Consider the following 20,344-nt stretch of genomic DNA (forward strand, 5'->3'; position numbering starts at 1 on the left):
TAAAGTCCAAAATTTGGAATTCATTTTTGTTCGTACAGTCATGTGCTGCATGATGATGTTGTGGTCAAGGGCAGACTGCGTATTAGATGATATTCCCATAAGATGATAATACCATATTTTTACTGTACCTTTTCTATGTTTTGATATGTTTAGACACACAAATACTTACCATTGTGTTACAGTTGCCTACAGTATTTAGTACAGTGACATGCTGTGCAGCTTTGTAGCCTAGGCATGTAGTAGGCTGTACTATGTAGGTTTGTCTAACTACACTCTATGATGATTGCACAAGGACAAAATTGCCTAATGAAGTGTTTCTCAAAACATATCCCTGTCATTAAGTGACGCAGGACTGTAAAATATTAATATAAAAATGTTTGCTGTAATAATTCTGATATTTCTAGTTAATAGGCTTATATCTGATAATAGGCTTACATTTAGGATAATCTCTTTTCATCTACAATATTCTGAGATTTCATAATGATGTGCCTTCATGTGAGCCTTCTATAGTTTTACTTTGTGGGCTTTAAATCTGGAAACTCATTTCCTTCAGTTTGGGACGATTTCTTTGATAAATTTCTCCATGCTATTTTTTTCTGTTCAATATTTCCTGATACAGAGTCTATAATTTCCTTATGTTTTCTTCTGGTGTTTTCCATGTCTGTTCTTTTTGTTTCATTTTTCTAGGTGATATCTTGACTTTCTAAACTTTATCACATTTTTCTTTTTAGTGTTACTTGGTTTCAGGTTTCCTAGATTTTTATTTTATTTGCTTAATGACAACCAGAAGTTAAATGTTAGCTATCTGGTTATAATAGCTAATATGTATTCCACTCTAGTGACTAGATGAGGAAAAATGGCTGTATTTAAAACATGACAGGTTCTGTCATTATAAGAAAATAGATGATTCAGTCAGCAAAGGGCAGAATTTGAAGTTTGAGCAATGCTGACATTTACATATGTGACAGTGCCCTTTTGCTGACTTTTATAATAGGGGGGTATAACAGTGATAATTGTTGAATATTTTAATGTTATTTTCATAGGCTGAGATATTTGGCAAAGTTCTTCAAAGTGATGAATATGAAGAAGTTGAAGACAAAACAGTAATGGCTATGGGAATTTTACACACCATTGATACTATCTTAACAGTTGTAGAAGATCATAAAGAGGTGAGACTTCTTTGTGTTTTATTATCATAATAGCAGGTAGCATTAACTGAAATTTATGTCATCAGTGGGCGTGAATTTTAAAGTCTTGACTTTTAGATTGCTACTTAATTAGGTTGCTAGGCTTTAAAAATTGCCCTCAGATTTTAAAGAAACATTAAAATGATTGAGGGGAAATAGTAAGTACATTATACTGTTTGTAATATTATAAATGTTATAAAGTGTAGAGTGTATCTCTTTGTATTAAATTGAGTTCAGTTCTTTACATCTGCTATGTGCTAGGCTAGGTAGGTTTTGGGAGAATACCAAATTGAATAATACATGGGCCCTGCCTTCTGGGAACCCACAGTCTGGTCTTGTTGGAGAGTAACCGGCAGTCATTTGATCACAGTGGCAAGGATTAGGTAATAGAATAGAATTCGGATGTAAGAAATACTGTAATAAAGGAAGGGAATATGAGCAAGAGGTTAAAAACATCTTTCCTAAATTCCAGAATGGTATTAAGATAAGAATTTATACAAATATTTATCCAGTGCCTTCATATTCTTTTCCTGATGTGATCTTAGTAATGTCACTGTGAGATAGATAGAGCAGATACAGTAGTTTTTTTGCAGAAGTGGAAAACAAAGTTCAGGTAGGGTTCAAGGGACTTGCTTGTGGTCACAGAGCTAGTAAGTTGTACATTTGAGTTTGTAGTAAGATCATCTGACAATATCAGTTTATCCCCAGTGTATCTCGGCTGGGCGTGGTGACTCACGCCTGTAATCCTAGCACTCTGGGAGGCCGAGGTGGGTGGATTGCTCGAGATCGGGAGTTTGAAACCAGCCTGAGCAAGAGCGAGACCCTGGCTCTACTATAAATAGAAAGAAATTAATTGGCCAACTAAAATATATAGAAAAAATTAGCCAGGCATGGTGGCGCATGCCTGTAGTCCCAGCTACTCGGGAGGCTGATCCAGTAGTATTGCTTGATCCCAGGAGTTTGAGGTTGCTGTGAGCTAGGCTGACGCCACAGTACTCACTCTAGCCTGGGCAACAAAGCGAGACTCTGTCTCAAAAAAATAAAAAAATAAAATAAAAAGAACCCTGTATCTCTCCTTCCCAAGTATCACTCCTTAACTCAGAGTTTTGTTCATTACTTCTGCGAGCACAAGTTGACTTGTTCGGCACTGATGACAGCTCTTGTTTTATAAAGTGAAGACTTAGGAAGCAGGTGCCAGTTCTTTAAATAGCATTGTTAAACCTTGTAGCTGTTGGTTTATCCTGTGTTTACCACATACTGATGGAAAATCCCTAGGTTCTTAAAAATAGTTTGATATTCTTCTCCTGGACTGGTCTTCCTTCACCTAAAGGCCTTAATGTGAATTTTTTGTTTCCATATTCATTATTTTATTTCTGTGTCCTCCTGTGTTGAAACTGTATGGTCCTCTTGGTAACAATGAGATGTTTCAAATTAAATTACAACAACTATACTTAAGGGGTAGTTCTCTTACCTTATCTTTAGAACTTGTATTTTAAATTTGAAAAAGACCTTAGAAATCACCTCATCCAGTTTTCCTAAATGTGTTGGTGGTGTGGGGATTAGTAGAATGAGTGCAGAATTAGTTTGGAAACAGAACACCATTTTATCTTTTTGTTTTAATTTTTTACTCTTGACACTAAATTTATTTTGAATTTCAAATGATGTTAAAGGAGCGTGTGAACTTACTGTGATTGACAAGGAAGGTGTGGACTAAAATTGAGAAACACTAATCAAACCCAGCTTCCTTACCTACAGATGAAAAAACTTAAACCTTCAGCTAAATGGCTTTACCAAGGCCATGGATAATTAGAGCCCAAACCTGACCACCTGTCCTTTAATTTAGAACTCTGACTTAGTAAAAGCAAACTTTGAAAACATTATGTCCTTAAAAGGAAAAATCATGTATATGAATACGTGTACAAAAACTTGATGTATGAAAAGCAAAATTGGAAATCTAAAATAGATACTTAAGCATATGCATTTTTGTTTAGTGGTTTTAATTTTTCAAACTGGGAAATTTTGGATCATTTGAACTTTAAAAGAGTAGTTTAAGCTGAATATTAGAATATGCTCCACAGTTAAAATAGGATATTTACATGAAAAGTGTAACCCATAATAGATTTTAATTTTTACTTGTTTAAAAATATTTAATACAAACATGTTGAAAAAATTCAAAAGATACGCAGTGAAATTTCACCTTCTCACTCAGCTCCCCAACCATCTAATTTCCCTCTTAGGCAGTAGCTATTTTTACCAGGTTTGTTTTTTTTTTATCTATCCAGAGGTGTTTCTGTTGACATAAGCAAAAAGTGAGTGTGTATATTTTTCTTTTATGAAAACAGTAGCATACTATCCACAATTTGTATCTGCCATTTTTTACTTAAGATGTCTTGGTAGACCTTTCATATCAGTCAATAAAATTATATTTGTAGTGGGTGCATAATATTCCCATGTATGATGTGTCAAGTTTATTTAACCATTCCCTGGTTAATGGATATAGTTTAACTATCCTTTGTTTAAACAGTCATTTGATTGTTAGTAGCCACAAACATTGTGGCAATGAGTGGCCTTTTACATGTCATTTTGCACTTGTAATAATATGTCTGTAGGGTAAATCCTTGAAGTGAAATTGCTGAGTTGCAGGATATATGCCTGCATATATCCTGCAACCTTAGTTAGAAGGTTGTTGCTAACTTGTTCTTGACAGCATGTGCTAATTTACACTCCTCAAGTCAGTGTACAATAGGGTCTTCTTCCCAGCCCCATACTTTTTGAACATTGCTAGTCTGATAGGTCAAAAGTATTAATGTTGCACTTTGAATTTGTACTCTTATCATGTATTAACATGAACATCTTTTTATAAACATAGGCAAAGGTTATGAAAAAGATACATTTACATACATTGTATTTGTATTCCTTTTTTATAACCTTTGCCTATTCTGTTGATTTGTTGATTTCATGTATACAAGAATTCTTTTTATTTCTTCTAGCATTTTTTATGGTTTAATTCTTCACATTGAAATCTTTGATCCATTAGGAATTTATTTTGGTATAAAATATGAGGTAAGGAACTAAATTTAATTTGTAATTCTATTATGGATTTAACCCCCATTCCCATCATTAGTCTATTTTGAGAATTTCCTGATTATTCTTGCATGTTTAATTTTTCACGTGTACGTTAGAATTGTAAGTTGCCCTATCAGAAATGCCCTGTTGATATTTTTATTGGGATAATATTACATTTGTATTTTAAAGGTGATCATGATGAATTTTAAACTAAATATTTAAAATTTATCTTTAGATTACACAGCAGTTAGAGAATATCTGTCTACGGATCATTGATATTGTTTTACAGAAACACGTGATTGGTAAGTTCAAAGATTAAAATGGTGAATAGGAAAATCTGTTTTAATTTGATTAACACAGCATAATTTTAGCCCTTCAAATTTAACAAGATGGACAATTTTGAGAAAGAGAAACTTACATTCTCTTCTGTTTTTGATATCTTTAATGCTAGATAGATATTTTTTCATTCACAGATAAACTTATATCCAGTTAAGAACTTTCTTTTTCTTTTTTTTTTTTTGAGACAGAGTCTCACTTTGTTGCCTGGGCTAGAGTGCTGTGGTGTCAGCCTAGCTCACAGCAACCTCAAACTCCTGGGCTCAAGCGATCTTCCTGCCTCAGCCTCCTGAGTAACTGGGACTACAGGCATGTGCCACCATGCCCAGCTAATTTATATATATATATATTTAGTTGTCCAGCTAATTTCTTTCTATTTTTAGTAGAGACAGCATCTCGCTCTTACTGAGGCTGGTCTCGAACTCCTGACCTCTAGTGATCCTCCCGCCTCGGCCTCCCAGAGTGCTAAGATAACAACAGGTGTGAGCCACTGTGCCTGGCCCAGTTAAGAATTTTTGATCTTGGAATTTTTGAAGGACAGAATTTAAAATTTTACATTTTGAGTAATGAAGAAATGGGATAAGGGTTAGGTGAAGTTACTTTAATCTGTGATTGAGCCAGATGTAGTGACTCAAGTCTGTAATCCCAGCAAGTGGGGAGGCTGAGGCAGGAGGATCACTTGAGGCTAGGAGTTCAAGACCAGCCTGGACAAACCTAGTGAGATCCTTATCTCTTTAAAAAAAAAATGTTGCCCAGGCTGGCCTCGAACTTCTGGTCTCAAGTGATGCTCCTGCCTTGGCCTGCCAAGGTGCTAGGATTATAGACGTGAGCCACTGCCCTTTAGCCCCTTTCATCTTTTTGATGATAGCCACACTAAAAGGTGTGAGATAGATTCTTATTTTGGTTTTAGTTTGTATTTCCCTGATGATTAGTGATGTTGAACATTTTTTTCATGTACCTGCTGGTCATTTGTATGTTGTCTTCTGTGAAATGTCTGTTCAGGCCCTTTTCCCATTTTTAAGTTGGGTTATTTGTTTTCTTTCTATTGAGTGGTTTGAGTTTCTTATATGTTTTGGATATTAACCATTTATCAGATACATGGTTTGCAAATATTTTCTCCTGTTCTTTAGGTTGTCTTTTCATTTTGTTGATTATTTCCTTTGCTGTGCAAAGCTTTTTAGTTTTATATAATCCTATTTGTCTGATTTGCTTTTGTTATCTGTGCCTTTGGGGTCATTTCCATGAAAAAAATCATTCCCCAAGAACAATGTTATAGAGCTTTTCCTCTATGTTTTCTTCTAGTAGTTTTATAATTTCAGGTCTTAAAGTTTAAGTATTTAATCCATTTTGAGTAGATTTTTCTATATGATATGAGATGAGTGTCTAATTTCCTCAGCATATGGATATCTAATTTTTCCAGCACCATTTATTGAAAAGACTGTCTTTTCTTCATTGTGTTTTTTTGACATCTTTGTCAAAAATCAGTTGACCATAACTTTTGGGCTTTCTATTCTGTTCCATTAGTCTTTGTGTCTGTTTTTATACCAGTACCATGGTAGAACTTTCAGAAATCCTATATTTAGATAATTTGTTATTTTCAAGTGATTATCTTTTTTTTTAAATGAATGCTTCACAAATTTGCATGTCATCCTTGCACAGAGACCATGCTAATCTTCTCTGTATCGTTCCAATTTTAGTATATGTGCTGCCGAAGCGAACACTCAAGTGATTATCTTAAATTATTTCCCAATATCTGTAATTTCCATCTCATTTTGGTTCAGTAAGGGAAGTGTCTGTACTACTGGCTTTTAAATATATTAAGTCTTAATGTTAGAGAGAAAAAAAAACTTTAATCAAGTTTCCAGGGTGAGTGTTAGTATCCTCTTTTTATAAGAGGAAAAAAAGAAAAAAACCTTTCAAGTTAGACTTCTTTGCTCAGTGACATGATAGGAATTATTAAATACTTGAAATTTTTGTAATAAGGTTTATGTTTTCTGATTATATGTATAGATATAATTACTGTTGGCTGAGGGTAAGGATAATATATATGAGAATATAAGAACATTTCCTTTGGATTCTTATCCTCTATAGTGGGTATAATTGCTTTGAGTAGCACTCTACAAATTTTACAAGTTTTGTAAATTGACAGAATATTGCACAGTATATAGTTGTTTGTAAAATATAAATTTGAGACAGGCAGATATTTTAGCCCAGTGTAATTAAGCTCTCTGAAGAATATTTTTAATTATTTGTAAATTTTAAGTCTTCTACATGAGAGAGGTATGATGATCTCCCTTCCTTCTTGTATCCATTTCTAATAGTTTTATAAATATAAACTACATAGTATGTATTATAAAGTTGAAAAAATTCTGTGTTTTCATTAGTGTAAAAGTTTAGTAAAACAAATTTCTGCCTTGCCTTGAATAGAGGGCAGATCTTGGTAAGAAATGGAAGGTGCCATAAATGTAACTTAAGATGTAATTGCTGAGAGAGGGAGGCTTATAAGTACATTAGATATAGGAGGACTGTGTGTGAGTGTATAGTCTAAACCCTCCTGTGTGTTTAATTTTTGCTATTTCCCAGAATTCTAACTAGACATTTTCTTCTTTCTAGAATTCTACGAAGAGATTCTTTCACTGGCATATAGCTTAACCTGTCACAGCATCTCCCCTCATATGTGGCAGCTTCTATCTATATTATATGAAGTTTTTCAACAGGATTGCTTTGAATACTTTACAGGTATGGCTTTGACCATGTAACCTTTTTGCTTTTCTGTATCTAGATATTGCTTCCATTGACACCTGAAATAGAAACATGTGTGATTCTAGTACTGATCAGAAAATGTTCTTATTTCTGTTAAGTAAAGAGTAGAGCTATCCTAGTAATGTTTTTCAGCCCTAGGTATATAGGCAGAAGAATCGGTCATATTTATTTTTTTTATTGTATCTCAAGTTACCTTATAGCCAGAGCATGTATCCATACGTTAATTCAATAAATATTTTCCGAATACAATTCCAAGCACTGTTCTGAGTTCAGCAATACAGCAGTGGACCCAATACCCCTTGCCCTCTTAAGCTACTACAGTCTAGTGTGGGGGAGGAAGGGGAGAGCAGGGAAAACACTCAGACAAACGAGCAACAAGATATAAAGTATGTCAGATGGTGATGGGTACAGTGAAGAAAGGGAAAACATTCAGAAGAATTACTGCAATAAATGGTGAGCATTTTGAACTTTCTGAACCTCATCTTCCTCCTCTGTAACTAGGCAGATTTGTCACTTTCGTTTCTAGCATTTTGTGGTCGCAAGGGAAGATAGTAATGTGTGGGGGCTGCAGAGATGTGGTTTCAGCAGGAATAAGTTATTTCTACTCCTGTTACTCAAGTCTCACTGGGATTTTGAATTTGTCTTTTTCAGACATGATGCCTCTCCTGCATAATTATGTGACAATAGATACAGATACCTTACTGTCAAATCCAAAGTATTTAGAAATTCTTTTCACGATGTGTAGAAAGGTAAGCATGTCCTGATCAGTTGTTGCAGTGGTTCTTACCACTTACTCGAATATTTGAGTATTTTATTTCGAGACACTTTTTCAGTTTGTTTATTAAACATTTAGTTCTGTTTTATCTTCATTATCTTCATCAACATGTATTTGTCCTTTTGTGTTTTCAAAAGGAGCTTGGGAATGTTGTAATTTGAAAGTTTTCTGTTGTGTGTTGTGCTTAAGAATGTTCATCATTTTTATATCTGTGTACTTTATAATTTTCAGGGTAAATACTTTGTATTTTTTTCCTTTCAAAAATATAAACTTGCTACTTTATTCAAGAAAAGTGCCAGAAAAATTAACCACACAGTTTGTCAATCAGTGACAGAATGGCACTGATCTTTTTTTCTACTAATTGAATGTATATTTTGAAAGGTACTAGAAGTAGGTAATTTGAACATAAGCAATATAAGATAAAAATTGTAATAGTTTGGAAAACATCATTTAGCTCAATACATGATAATTTGTAATCCATATAATGGCTACTGTTATATTTACGCACAAATGACCATCTACTGTGTTGTATTTGCCACAAGTTAGATTTGGCCTTGTATTGGTTATAGCTTGGAATCTTTGATGCCTAAATAACATTTTCCTTCTTTAGTTAAATATATGTATATACATAAATATAAAACTATATTGCATAAAGCTGGCAAGCAGATTTTAGAAAGCTCAAATAGCCAGAAATTAAAACATTTGGCTTTGGAGTTAGGAATAAAATAGCTAGTGTACAACCCAGTTTTTTCAATAGAAGAAGAGTGTGTGAGGATCTGGTAAGAGCTCTGAACTGATAATCAGTATATCTGGTTTAGGTCCAGTTCAGTTATAAAGAACCTGGGAAATTTTGGTAAATCAATAAGCTGCTCCAAGTATAAACTTAAGGGGTTGACTTATGATTTTTCATGACTCATTTAGCTCTGTGATAACACATCTTGTTAGATCATAATCATCTGTCAATCTTCAGTTTTTCCCTAAGTTACAGAAATAGCTTATAGTGAGGGGGGGAAAGAAAGCAACAAGTAGGAAACGTAGCAGTCGTATGTATTCCATTAGTAATTCAGAGCTGCTCTGAATGATAACAGAGTAAATTGATATTCACAATAATGTCCTTATATTTATCAAGTAGTTAAAATATATTTCATATTCCTGGTTTTAATACTAGTTAGTATTTATTGAATTTTTATTGTATACCAGGTGTTTCCTAAGCACTTATTATTTAATCTTTATGACATTATAAGGAAAGTATCCCATTTTAATCAGTGAGGAAACTGAGGCATAATTTCTTGCCCTGTGCCTGAGACTTAGTAAATTGTTCTAAGTCCCATAGCTACTATGTACTGGAGCCAGATTTGAACCCAAGTAGTCTGGCTCCAGAGCCCATTTTTAAAATTATAAGATATATCTTTTCCTTTTAGCAAACAAAAACAAAACAAAAACCTCAAGTAAATGCAAGTTTGGGGAAAAGGGAGTGATTATTTTTCTTTCTGTATCAGACAATCCCATGAGGTGGGTACAGTTATTCTCATTTTATTGATAGGGACAGAAAAAGACAGAGGTTAAGTAGCTTTTCTAAAAACGTAGCTAATAAGTGGCAGAGCTGTGATTTGAATGAAGACATTCTCGTTCCAGAGCCCATTCTCATTTAGAAAGTGGATTATGATATACTGCTCTAGAGAGAGAATTTTAAATTTATATAAATAGGGTTGATTTTTGGCTTTGCTCATTGTCTGATTATGATTTAACTCACTGTTTTCCTATTTCCAATTTTTTTTTTTTTTAAAGAGACAAGGTCTTGTTCTGTCACCCAGGCTAGAGTACAATGGCATGATCATAGGTCACTGTAACCTTCAAACTCCTGGGCTCAAGTGATCCTCCCACCTCAGCCTCCTGAGTTGGGACTATAGGCATGTGCCACCATGCCTGGCTGATTTTTATTATCTTTTGTAGATCCTGGGTCTCGCTATGTTTCCCAGGCTGGTCTTGAACTCCTGACCTCAAGCAATTCTTCTACTGCGGCTTCCCAAAGTGCTCAGCCACCACGCCTGGCCACATTTCCAAACTTTTTATTGTATCTCTTTCCTTTTCCCTGTCTTTGTATGTGTGTGTCTTTAAAATCTCTTTACTGTCATTTTGATGGCTTTTTGGGAGAGAATGAGATTAATGAATCAATCTTTATTTGGAATTTCTTTTTAATTCAGTTTTCTTAAATTATACTTTTCTAGGAAATTATCTAATGCATCTAAAATTCCAAATATATAAAGAACAGTGTTCTTCATAGTAGTCTCTTCTTTATTTTATTTTTATTTATTTATTTTTATTTTATTTTATTTTATTTTTTTGGAATAAATACATTTATTGATGCCCATTTTATATATAGTTCAATGAAATAATCTATAAAAGCATTTTTCTTTTGGATATCACCATGGTCCATGTAAATACTCAACAGTCAGAGTCACCTGCAGGAACCACTCCAAGCCACACTGTTAGGTTTACAGACCTGAATATACATGTGCATTAAACGGTGGCACTTATGTACTCAAGTGGTCCAGTGGCTTTAGAATATATGACTACTGGACATGCGGAATAAAAATAATGTGTAAGTTAAATCAATGGAAAGGGTATCAACCATCACCAAAAAGCAGCAATTATGAATTAATGTCCTCGGCAAAGAAAGTACCACAGCTGACACTTGGTGTCAGAATACTGGAGACAAAGGATGTAAAACAACACATTGTTGTGACACCAGTACTCTTTCCAATTCTCAGCGGACAATCCACCACTGCCTTAGGGCCATTCATGGTCAACAAATGGCAATAACGAATCCACATAGCTTACAATAAAAGGTATGCAGAGACTGATACCAAGATTAAAGAAAAGTGAGCTAAATACTTCAGTGACATAATGAGTTTCTCCCCTAGGAGGTGACTATGAGTAAAACATTTTTAAAAAGATTCTCTTTGTTACATTGAACACAATCATTTATCTAATGCAGGAGAAAGAGCCCAGACATTTGGTACTCAAAACACATGTGTGAAAATTTCCTTTTGTTTCAAAGTTTTTCCTTAACATTTCCAAGGGAACTAATACAGCCACTGTTGAGCCTTGCTGTCCACCTGATGCAGCATAAAATTTTCTCTTATTTCTTCAATAACAAATACAGGAATGTCTTTTGCTGCAGTCAGACTTATGTGTCTTCTGAGTTAGCAAGCAAACAGTCTTCTTTATTTAAAAAAAAATTTTTTTTTAAGAGAGGAGGTCTCGCTGTGTCGCCCAGGCTGGAGTGCAGTGGCCCAATCATATAAGAGCTCACTGCAGCCTCACGCTCCTGGGCTCAAGTGATCCTTCCACCTCAGCCTCCTGAGTAGCTGGGACTGTAGGTGTGAGCCACTGCATCTGGCTTTATTCTCTTATTTGTAATCTCTCTTTTGTCTGTATTTATTTCTCTTTCATACCTAATATTTAAAAATTTTGCTCGTTTTGCTTTGCAAAAATTTTGGCTAAAGTTATCTACTTTAAGTCTCTTTTTTTTTTTTTTTTTGAGACAGAGTCTCACTTTGTTGCCCAGGCTAGAGTGAGTGCCGTGGCGTCAGCCTAGCTCACAGCAACCTCAAACTCCTGGGCTCGAGCGATCCTTCTGCCTCAGCCTCCCGGGTAGCTGGGACTACAGGCATGCGCCACCATGCCCGGCTAATTTTTTATATATATATCAGTTGGCCAATTAATTTCTTTGTATTTATAGTAGAGACGGGGTCTCGCTCTTGCTCAGGCTGGTTTTGAACTCCTGACCTTGAGCAATCCGCCCGCCTCGGCCTCCCAAGAGCTAGGATTACAGGCGTGAGCCACAGCGCCCGGCCTACTTTAAGTCTCTTTTCAATCAATCTGCTTTTGGTTTCTCTCTGTTACCTCCTTTTGTCTATGTTTTAAGTTTCTGCTTTCACATTTATTTCTTTGGGTTGTCTCTTTTTATTATACCTTGTGTTTGGATCCTTAATTTATTAATTTTCCCATCTTTTTAACATAAGCATGTTCTACTCTAAGAACCTTTCTTTTGGGAATCTTATAAGGCAATCATGTTCCAAATCTTACATATGAACATGTGCATTGTAGAATTGTTTATAATAGTGAAAATACAAAATTGTCAATAGAGGAACCAGTCTGGTAACTTTGTTATATTAATCTGCTGTCATATTGTATAGTCCTAAATCCATGGAAAATATTTCTAATTGTGAAGTTCATGTGGGGAAATGGAAAAGTGTGTAATATCCTATTATGGTTATTATGAAAAAATAGGTACATATGGACAAGAATTCAAAAGAAACAAAAATTAAAGAATTTCATTGTTTAAAAAGGAAGTTGTTTTATTCTATTTGGATTTCATTTTATTGTTTTGGTGCCTTGAAAGGGAAGCTTCATTTATCTGGACAATTAAATCACATAGCCTACTTCATTAATCTAAAGTCAAATAAGTGAATAGAATAGATAGAGAAGATAGATGGACTTCATTTTGACCTTCCTTCTTTGGGTTGGCAGGGTAAGCTTGCAAAGTAAGCAAAGCTGTATGATTCCTAAGACTGAATTTATATGGGATTTATGTGGCCTCGATTAAACTCCATGCAGAGTCACTCATTGCTGACTAAATTGTGATTACTTGCAGGTACTGTGCGGAGATGGAGGAGAAGATGCAGAATGCCATGCAGCCAAACTTCTTGAAGTCATCATTCTTCAGTGCAAAGGAAGGGGCATTGATCAGGTACTGTATGTCTGGAAAGCATCTTACATGCCTATAAGATGTTCACATTTGAAATTTACATGCCTGATTGGCATTTTGTTTATGTTACGACGAAAAATTGGGAAGGCAGCCTATAGTTTGTGCTTGCTGGTGCCAGTCCTATTTAAATGATAAAAACAGCCATGTAATTTGGAAATTGTACCACTTGTGTTATAGCTGAGAAAGGGATGCACAGAAAAATATGTAATATAAGAGGCTATCAATAAATTAATAAAAGAAATGATTCTTCTATTAATAATAGAAATTAATAAAAGAAATAAATTCTATTCAAATTGGAGTCCTAGAGATTTACATGTTCCCTTTGTTTTTGTGCATGTTATTTAAATACCCTTAGGTACCTTTTCTAACCAGAAATTAAGATACTGTGAAAAAAAGGAAAGTTTCTCTTAACCTATTTAAAAAGTATAATGTTATACTTTATACTTTTTATAAGGTATAAATTTATAAATTTTCAACAAGATTAATTCCATTTTTGATGTTACTGTGGTATGATATATCTTTTTCTATCTTTTTACTTTCAACCTGTTTGTATCTTTGAGTCTAAAGTGTGTTTTATATAGTTGGATCTTAGTTTTTATCCAATCTGATATTCTGTACCTTTTGATTGTTTAATCCATTGATATTTATTATTACTACTGTTACACATTGATTTAGTCTGCCATTTTATTTCTGTATGTCTCATGGTTTTGTTCCCATATTCCTTTACTGCTTTTGAATTAAGTAAATATTTTTTGATGTCACATTTTAATTCCTTTAATTTTTTTCCACTATTTCTTTTGTTTTTCTTAGTGGCTGCTCTGTATTTTTTCACCATTTATTTTTGTTGTTTTTTTGTGATTTAACATATATTTTACCTTATTAGAATCTACTTCAGATTTATAGTAACTTAATTTTAGTGAGATACAGAAACATTACTCCTATATACTTATGTTCCCTCCTCCCCCTTTTTCATCATTATTGTACATATTACATTTGTATATATTACAAACGCAACAGTACATTGTTTATAATTATTACTTTTTGTAATTTTATGTCTTTTAAAGAAGCTGAGAAAAGAAAGGTGACAAATATTTATGGAGTATTTTATATTTACCCCCTTACTTACCATTCTGGTTCTCTTTACTTGTTCCTATGGATTTGGGTTACCATCTGGTATCATTTTCTGATTGTGATACAACTTTGTTCCTACCTGTTTCGTATTGTTGATGTTGACTATATTACATTTCTCTATTTTATAGGCCCAACAATACATTTATAACATTACTGTTTTATGCAATTGATATTTAAAACAGTTAAGAGAAGGAAGTCAAAGAAATATTGTTTATATTTTCTTTTATAATTATATAAAGTTATAATTGCTCTTGTGTGTGTGTGTGTGTGCGCGCGTGTGTGACTTTGAATTACCATCTGGGTCACTTGCATTCAGCCTGAAGAACTTCATTTAGTATTTCATTTAAGGCAGGTCTTCTAGTAATGGATTCTCTCAGTTTTTGTTTATCTGAAAATATCTTTACTTTACTTTCATTTTTGGAAGAGAATTCTGGTGGATCTTTGGTTGACAAATTTTTTTTCAGTACTTTGTACATGCCATCCCACTATCTTCTGGCTTCCGTTGTTTCTGATGGGAAATAATGATTAACACCTGTTAGTCTTATTGCAGTGTTTTTATTATGATGGATGTTTTTTTCTTGGTACTGTTATCCAGATTGTTTTTTCCCAGCATTTTTACTATAATGTGTTTGTGCATTTTCACGAGCCTCTTAGATGTGTAGGTGGTTTTTTTTTTTTTTGTCAAATTTGGGAAGTTTTCAACTATTATGTCTTTGAATATTTTTTCTGTTTTCCTCTCTCTTGTACTCCCATTACATATATGTTGGTGTATTTAATTGTATTCTACATTTCTTTGAGACTTTGGTCATTCTTCATTCTCTTTTTTATCTCTGGTCTTTGGATTGCATAACTTTATCTATCTTCAAGTCTGCTAATTCTTCTGACAGATCAAATCTACTGTTGAACTCTTCTAGTGAATTTTTCATTTTGCTTATAACATTTAGTAAGTCCAGAATTTCCATTTGGTTCTTTTTTATGTCTGTCATTATTGATGTTTTATATTTGAGATATTGTCATCATAGCTTCATTTACTTTAACAATGGTTTCTTTTATTTTTTAAACATTTATAATGGCTGATTTGAAGTTTTCAAAGTCCATCTTTGAGTTTTATTCTGACTCCAGGAGGGATCTCGGCTGTCTCCTTCCTTGGTTGCTCCAGTGAACTGCTGGCCTATCCTTTTGCTGTCAATAGAGTAGCTATCAGCTTCCTCTTATTTGCTTTCCACCAAAACCTTAATTATTTTTGACAGTGACCTTCCCCATCAGCTTCATTGAGGTATAATTTACAGATAGAAATTTTATTTTATACATATCGTTTCAGCCCATCTTCTTTAATTGAAAGTAACGATCAGGAGATACTTTTAATAAAATTGGTTTATCGATATTGCAATTCAGAATTGGAGTCAGATGATTTTAATGTGGGGGATCCACCATTTTTTCTTCAGTCTTTTTCTTTTACTTATACCAAGAGGAATTTTCTTTCTCTAGGAACAATTTGATTACATCATACTTATTCTCAGTCCCATTTATTTATTTCCAATTTTATTTGCCAAAGAAAATGACATGCAGTCATTTTACCTTAAATGTGGAAGTGGCTGAGTCCACATGTGGATTATTGCCACCATTTGTGTGTGGTGTCTCAGATCAATCTTCAACTAACTCTAATCTTCACTTAAAAAGGAAGAAGATTATCCGGCACTGCTGTAGGACTTCTTTTTGTCTATTTAATCTCTGTAGGTTTTATGAGGATATAAATCTTTTAAATGACTCAAATTATTTCAGTAAGCAGAAGTTTCATTGTCAATTAAGCCTGTCTTATTTATTGAAAACATTCTTTGCCAACATTCAGCTTTCTGTTAAGGTTACTTGGTTGCTGTCTGTATGGTTGACTCTTTCTCTTTTTGTCCTCTAGTGCATTCCACTCTTCATTCAGCTTGTTTTGGAGAGATTAACTCGTGGGGTCAAAACTAGTGAGCTCCGTACTATGTGTCTTCAGGTTGCAATTGCTGCCTTGTACTACAATCCTGATTTGCTGCTACATACTTTAGAACGAATTCAGTTGCCTCACAACCCTGGACCTATCACTGTACAGTTTATAAATCAGTGGATGAATGATACAGATTGTTTTCTCGGGTATGTGTCTTTTGCATTTTACACTGCTTTTCTGTATCTGGGAAGTTTACTTTTTAATATATGCATATATTAGCATGTATAAAGATAATTTCCATATCTTAGAAATTATTTTTAGTGCGTTGATAGAATTAATTTTTAGAAAATTAAGACTGTATTTCCACAGTATAATCTAGCGGAAAGAATGCAGGCTCTGAAAATTAGATATAGTCCTTCCCCACTTATTTTTGACTTAATATGTGTCATATCTCTAGGCAACGAGAATTCGGTGTCCATCTGGGTTCCATGACTGTTAAGTGTCTGTGGGCAAAAAGATTCTAAATGGGGTCAGGATTCTTAGGAAGGTACCAGTCTGGCAAAGTAATAATGTAATATCCCAGGATGTTTAACTCTTTATAGATCTTAAGGGTGCCTGTTCCCAAATGTGGGGTCAGAAGGCTTGTTTGTTGTAGCCTGGGTGCTGCCCCAGGAGAACTGGCTTTTTGTGAAACACCCTCCTAGTTTTCAAACATAGGAAGAGTGAGGTCCCAACTAGTGGTTATGTGCCCACCTCAAGTCAACTAACACATATTAGTGATCATGTTATGATAGAATTTGAGCTAGATTACCGTCTAATTTATTTTGATTTAGTACGTCATCCTAAACAAGGCTAATATTCTGCTGATCCCGATGTATATATAGTTTGGCCTATTTAAATCTGGCAAATTTAGATTTAACTCTTAAACTTCTACATGAAACTTCGATTTTTAAAGTTTTAAAATTTTAAAGCCAGGTGTGGTAGCATGCACCTGTAATCCCAACTACTGAGGAGTCTGAGGTAGGAGGATCACTTGAGCCCCGAAGTTAGAGGCTGCAATGAGCTGTGATGACACCATTGTACTCCACCCTGGATGCTAGAGTGAGATCCCATCCCTAAAAATTAATTTAGTTAATTTTAAAAGGGGCTCATATTAAGACTGCAAGGTTGTATTTTTAAAAATCATTTCAGCCCATCCTTTTTAACTGAAAATAACTATCAGAAAATACTTCTAATGAGTTCATCAATATTATAGTTTAGGAGTCTACTTGCTAGAAATAGTGTTCTTTTTAAGTTTTGTCAGATATCATTTAGAAATATTTGTCGAGAGGAATAGACTCCCAGCAGAAGGGATTAGGACACTGCTACGTGGGTGAGAGAAGATGGAAGTCTGGACTAAGATGATGGGATAGGAATGGAGGGGCATATTTACAAGCTGCTGTGTGTGTTCTAATTTTTCTACTTTCAGGCCACTGGAATCTGTCCCTACTGAGATTTGTTATTAAATCATTGAAGGGAAGAACACACTTTAAAAAGAACTTATGCTTATTAAAGGTGTCTCTGACCAAGATTTAGGAAGTAGAGATTTGGTCATTCAAAATTGAGCAGTAGGCTAGGCGTGGTGGCTCACGCCTGTAATCCTAGCACTCTGGGAGGCCGAGGTGGCCGGATTGCTCGAGGTCAGGAGTTCGAAACCAGCCTGAGCAAGAGCGAGACCCCATCTCTACTATAAATAGAAAGAAATTAATTGGCCAAATAATATATATATCTATATATATATATAATTAGCCGGGCATGGTGGCACATGCCTGTAGTCCCAGATACTTAGGAGGCTGAGGCAGAAGGATTGCTTGAGCCCAGGAGTTTGAGGTTGCTGTGAGCTAGGCTGACGCCAGGGCACTCACTCTAGCCTGGGCAACAAAGCGAGACTCTGTCTCAAAAAAAACCAAAAACAACAAAGTTGAACAGTTGATATGATTATGTCCTTATTAGCATCTATAAGCAATTTGCCAAAGATAGAAAGGCTGTCTCTCCTAGCTGTTGCATAGACAGGCAATCCTTGGGTTGTGCTTCCTTGGAATCTTTACAGCCCCACTTGATAATCATCTTTTCTGCTGAGGTCCACTTGACATCTGGTGCGTACTACCAGTTAGGGGCTATGTGGATGAGAAAGCCCTCAGTCAAGTACAGCTCCTGTTATAGCATACTACTTGGGCATCAGTAACTTGAATGAATCAGAGAATGCAAATAATTGGAGAATAACAGAAGCTTGTACTATATTCGTTATTGGGTTTGTTCCATTATATTGCTCTCACTTTAAACAAATTGAGTCATGACTAGTGAATTTTTTGTTCATGTCTGCAATCTTAAGAGTGTTTTTACCAATACAGTAGTATTTTAATTCTTAATACTTTTAGTTTTAAACAATGGTGAACATTTAGTAGAAAAATATGTTTAATGTATATTGAACTTTTTTCTCCCTCAGAATTAAATTTTTCTTATCCTTAAATTTTCCTTATCTGTGTTATAGCAGAGGACTTTAATAGACACTAACATTAAGTTCAACTTACTAAATGCTGAGTTTTTTGAAATAGCTTTTGGCATCCCGGGTTAGTGTAAAGTATATGTGCCAAGAAACCTTGTAGATCAGTCTAATGATTGAAATGTCTAAGAAACTCTTCATTTTCTTCCCATTGTATAGGAACGTTATGCTGTGAAATACATATTTTAATAAAATATGTATTCCTTTTTTAATAAAACTCATTATGCCAAGGCTCATATATAGCATTTATAATAATCATAAATTAATGTTGCATTAAGATTCACCATGTTAATTGCAGAAGATATATAACTGGTTTACAAAATTTGATTTATGTAGAATTTCATATAGTACAAGATGAATGAACCTTGGAGCACACCTCGGACATTTCTTTTTGTAGTTTCTCCAGAATTTGTCCTTTATTCCATTTCTCATGCTCATAATTTTTTTCCCCAAAATTTACAGGCATCATGACCGGAAGATGTGCATAATAGGACTGAGTATTCTTTTGGGATTGCAGAATCGACCTCCTGCGGTAGATGCTGTGGTGGGACAGATTGTTCCCTCAATTCTTTTCCTTTTCCTTGGCCTGAAGCAGGTCTGTGCCACTAGGCAACTGCTAAACCGGGAAGATCACTCAAAAGCAGACAAAGCTGATATGGAAGAAAATGGTAAAGTCTTCTTATTGCAATGAATGCTAGAATTGGTTTTGATTTGAGCATGCATTTTCTTTGAATATTTGTCTATTTGTGGAGTCATGAAACAGATTTACATTCTTTGGCCTGCTGCACGTATAACAAATATTTTGGGCTTGGTTGACTTGATATTAATTATATCAGGTGGCATAAACTTAGGTTTGTGCACCTTTTGACATTTAAAACTGTCAATCAGTTTTTACAGAGACTAGTAGACATTACACATTGGGAAATATATTTGTAACAGAATCAAATGGTCTTGACTATGAGTTAGCAACCTAGTATTTCATTGTCTTCTTGTTTGTGCTGACACCTCAATGAAGGCAGCAGCCATGAGTTAAAACAAACCATTAGATTTTAAGAGCAGAGACTGGGCGCAGTGGCTCACGCCTGTAATCCTAGCACTTGGGAGGCCGATGCAGGCAGATCGTTTGAGCTCAGGAGTTTGAGACTAGCCTGAGGCAAGAGCGAGACCCCATCTCTACTAAAAAAAAAAAAAATAGAAATTAGCTGGACAACTTAAAATGTGTGGAAGAAATTAGCCGGGCATGGTGGCATATACCTGTAGTCCCAGCTACTTGGGGGGTTGAGGCAGGAGGATCACCTGAGCCTAGAAGTTTGAGGTTGCTGTGAGCTAGGCTGACACCATGGCACTCTAGCCTGGGCAACAGAGTGAGACTCTGTCTCAAAAAAAAAAAAAAGATTAAGAACAGAAATATTAGTATAACAGATTAGTAGAGTGATTTTTTTTTAAGGTTCTTAGATGACCCATCACTAAAAATATTTGAGAGATGATATATATTTGTGATTTAAATATAAGTTAAGGGTAAAGTACTTAAATGAAAGGTGATTTGCTTAACTGAGTCAGAAAGAGATTGTCAGAGTCAAGAGTATTAGGCTTTTATTTTGTTTAATGATGAGATTGCAAAATTACTTGCTAAGGACCAGGAAGTAGCATTATCCAATTCCAAGTGGAGATCTTCCTCTTTTGGTTAAAAACAGACATTTTATTAGCTCAGAAAAATAAGAACTCTTCCTCAAAAACATACAACTCATTTTTGATGTTAAATTCTGTGATTTTTAGCATGTATAGATTTAAAACACTTTTCACATAACTGGCATCATCCCAGTTTATTCATATACGGAAATTG

The 20,344-nt window shown here is 34.6% G+C and overlaps 1 protein-coding gene and 1 non-coding gene across 3 annotated transcripts in view; one reads left to right on the forward strand and one right to left on the reverse strand.

The window, feature by feature from the left end:
- Positions 1–20,344, forward strand: part of IPO8 (importin 8) — a 70,740-nt gene that overhangs the window by 41,918 nt on the left and 8,478 nt on the right. Inside the window, exons 16-22 of one of the 2 annotated variants that reach the window (XM_076007528.1) lie at positions 1,044–1,169; positions 4,489–4,555; positions 7,203–7,328; positions 8,004–8,101; positions 12,788–12,883; positions 16,029–16,165; positions 18,964–19,169. In XM_076007528.1, coding sequence (XP_075863643.1) covers positions 1,044–1,169; positions 4,489–4,555; positions 7,203–7,328; positions 8,004–8,101; positions 12,788–12,883; positions 16,029–16,165; positions 18,964–19,169 — 856 coding nt within the window. Of the gene's footprint in view, positions 1–1,043; positions 1,170–4,488; positions 4,556–7,202; positions 7,329–8,003; positions 8,102–12,787; positions 12,884–15,944; positions 16,166–18,963; positions 19,170–20,344 lie in introns of both variants that reach the window. The other variant, XM_012748022.2, reaches the window with a different exon arrangement.
- Positions 6,209–6,310, reverse strand: LOC142873530 (U6 spliceosomal RNA). The gene has a single exon (XR_012921548.1). It is a non-coding gene; the product is annotated as a U6 spliceosomal RNA (small nuclear RNA).

Source organism: Microcebus murinus, chromosome 10, assembly GCF_040939455.1.
Source record: "Microcebus murinus isolate Inina chromosome 10, M.murinus_Inina_mat1.0, whole genome shotgun sequence".
Classification (NCBI taxonomy): domain Eukaryota; kingdom Metazoa; phylum Chordata; class Mammalia; order Primates; family Cheirogaleidae; genus Microcebus; species Microcebus murinus.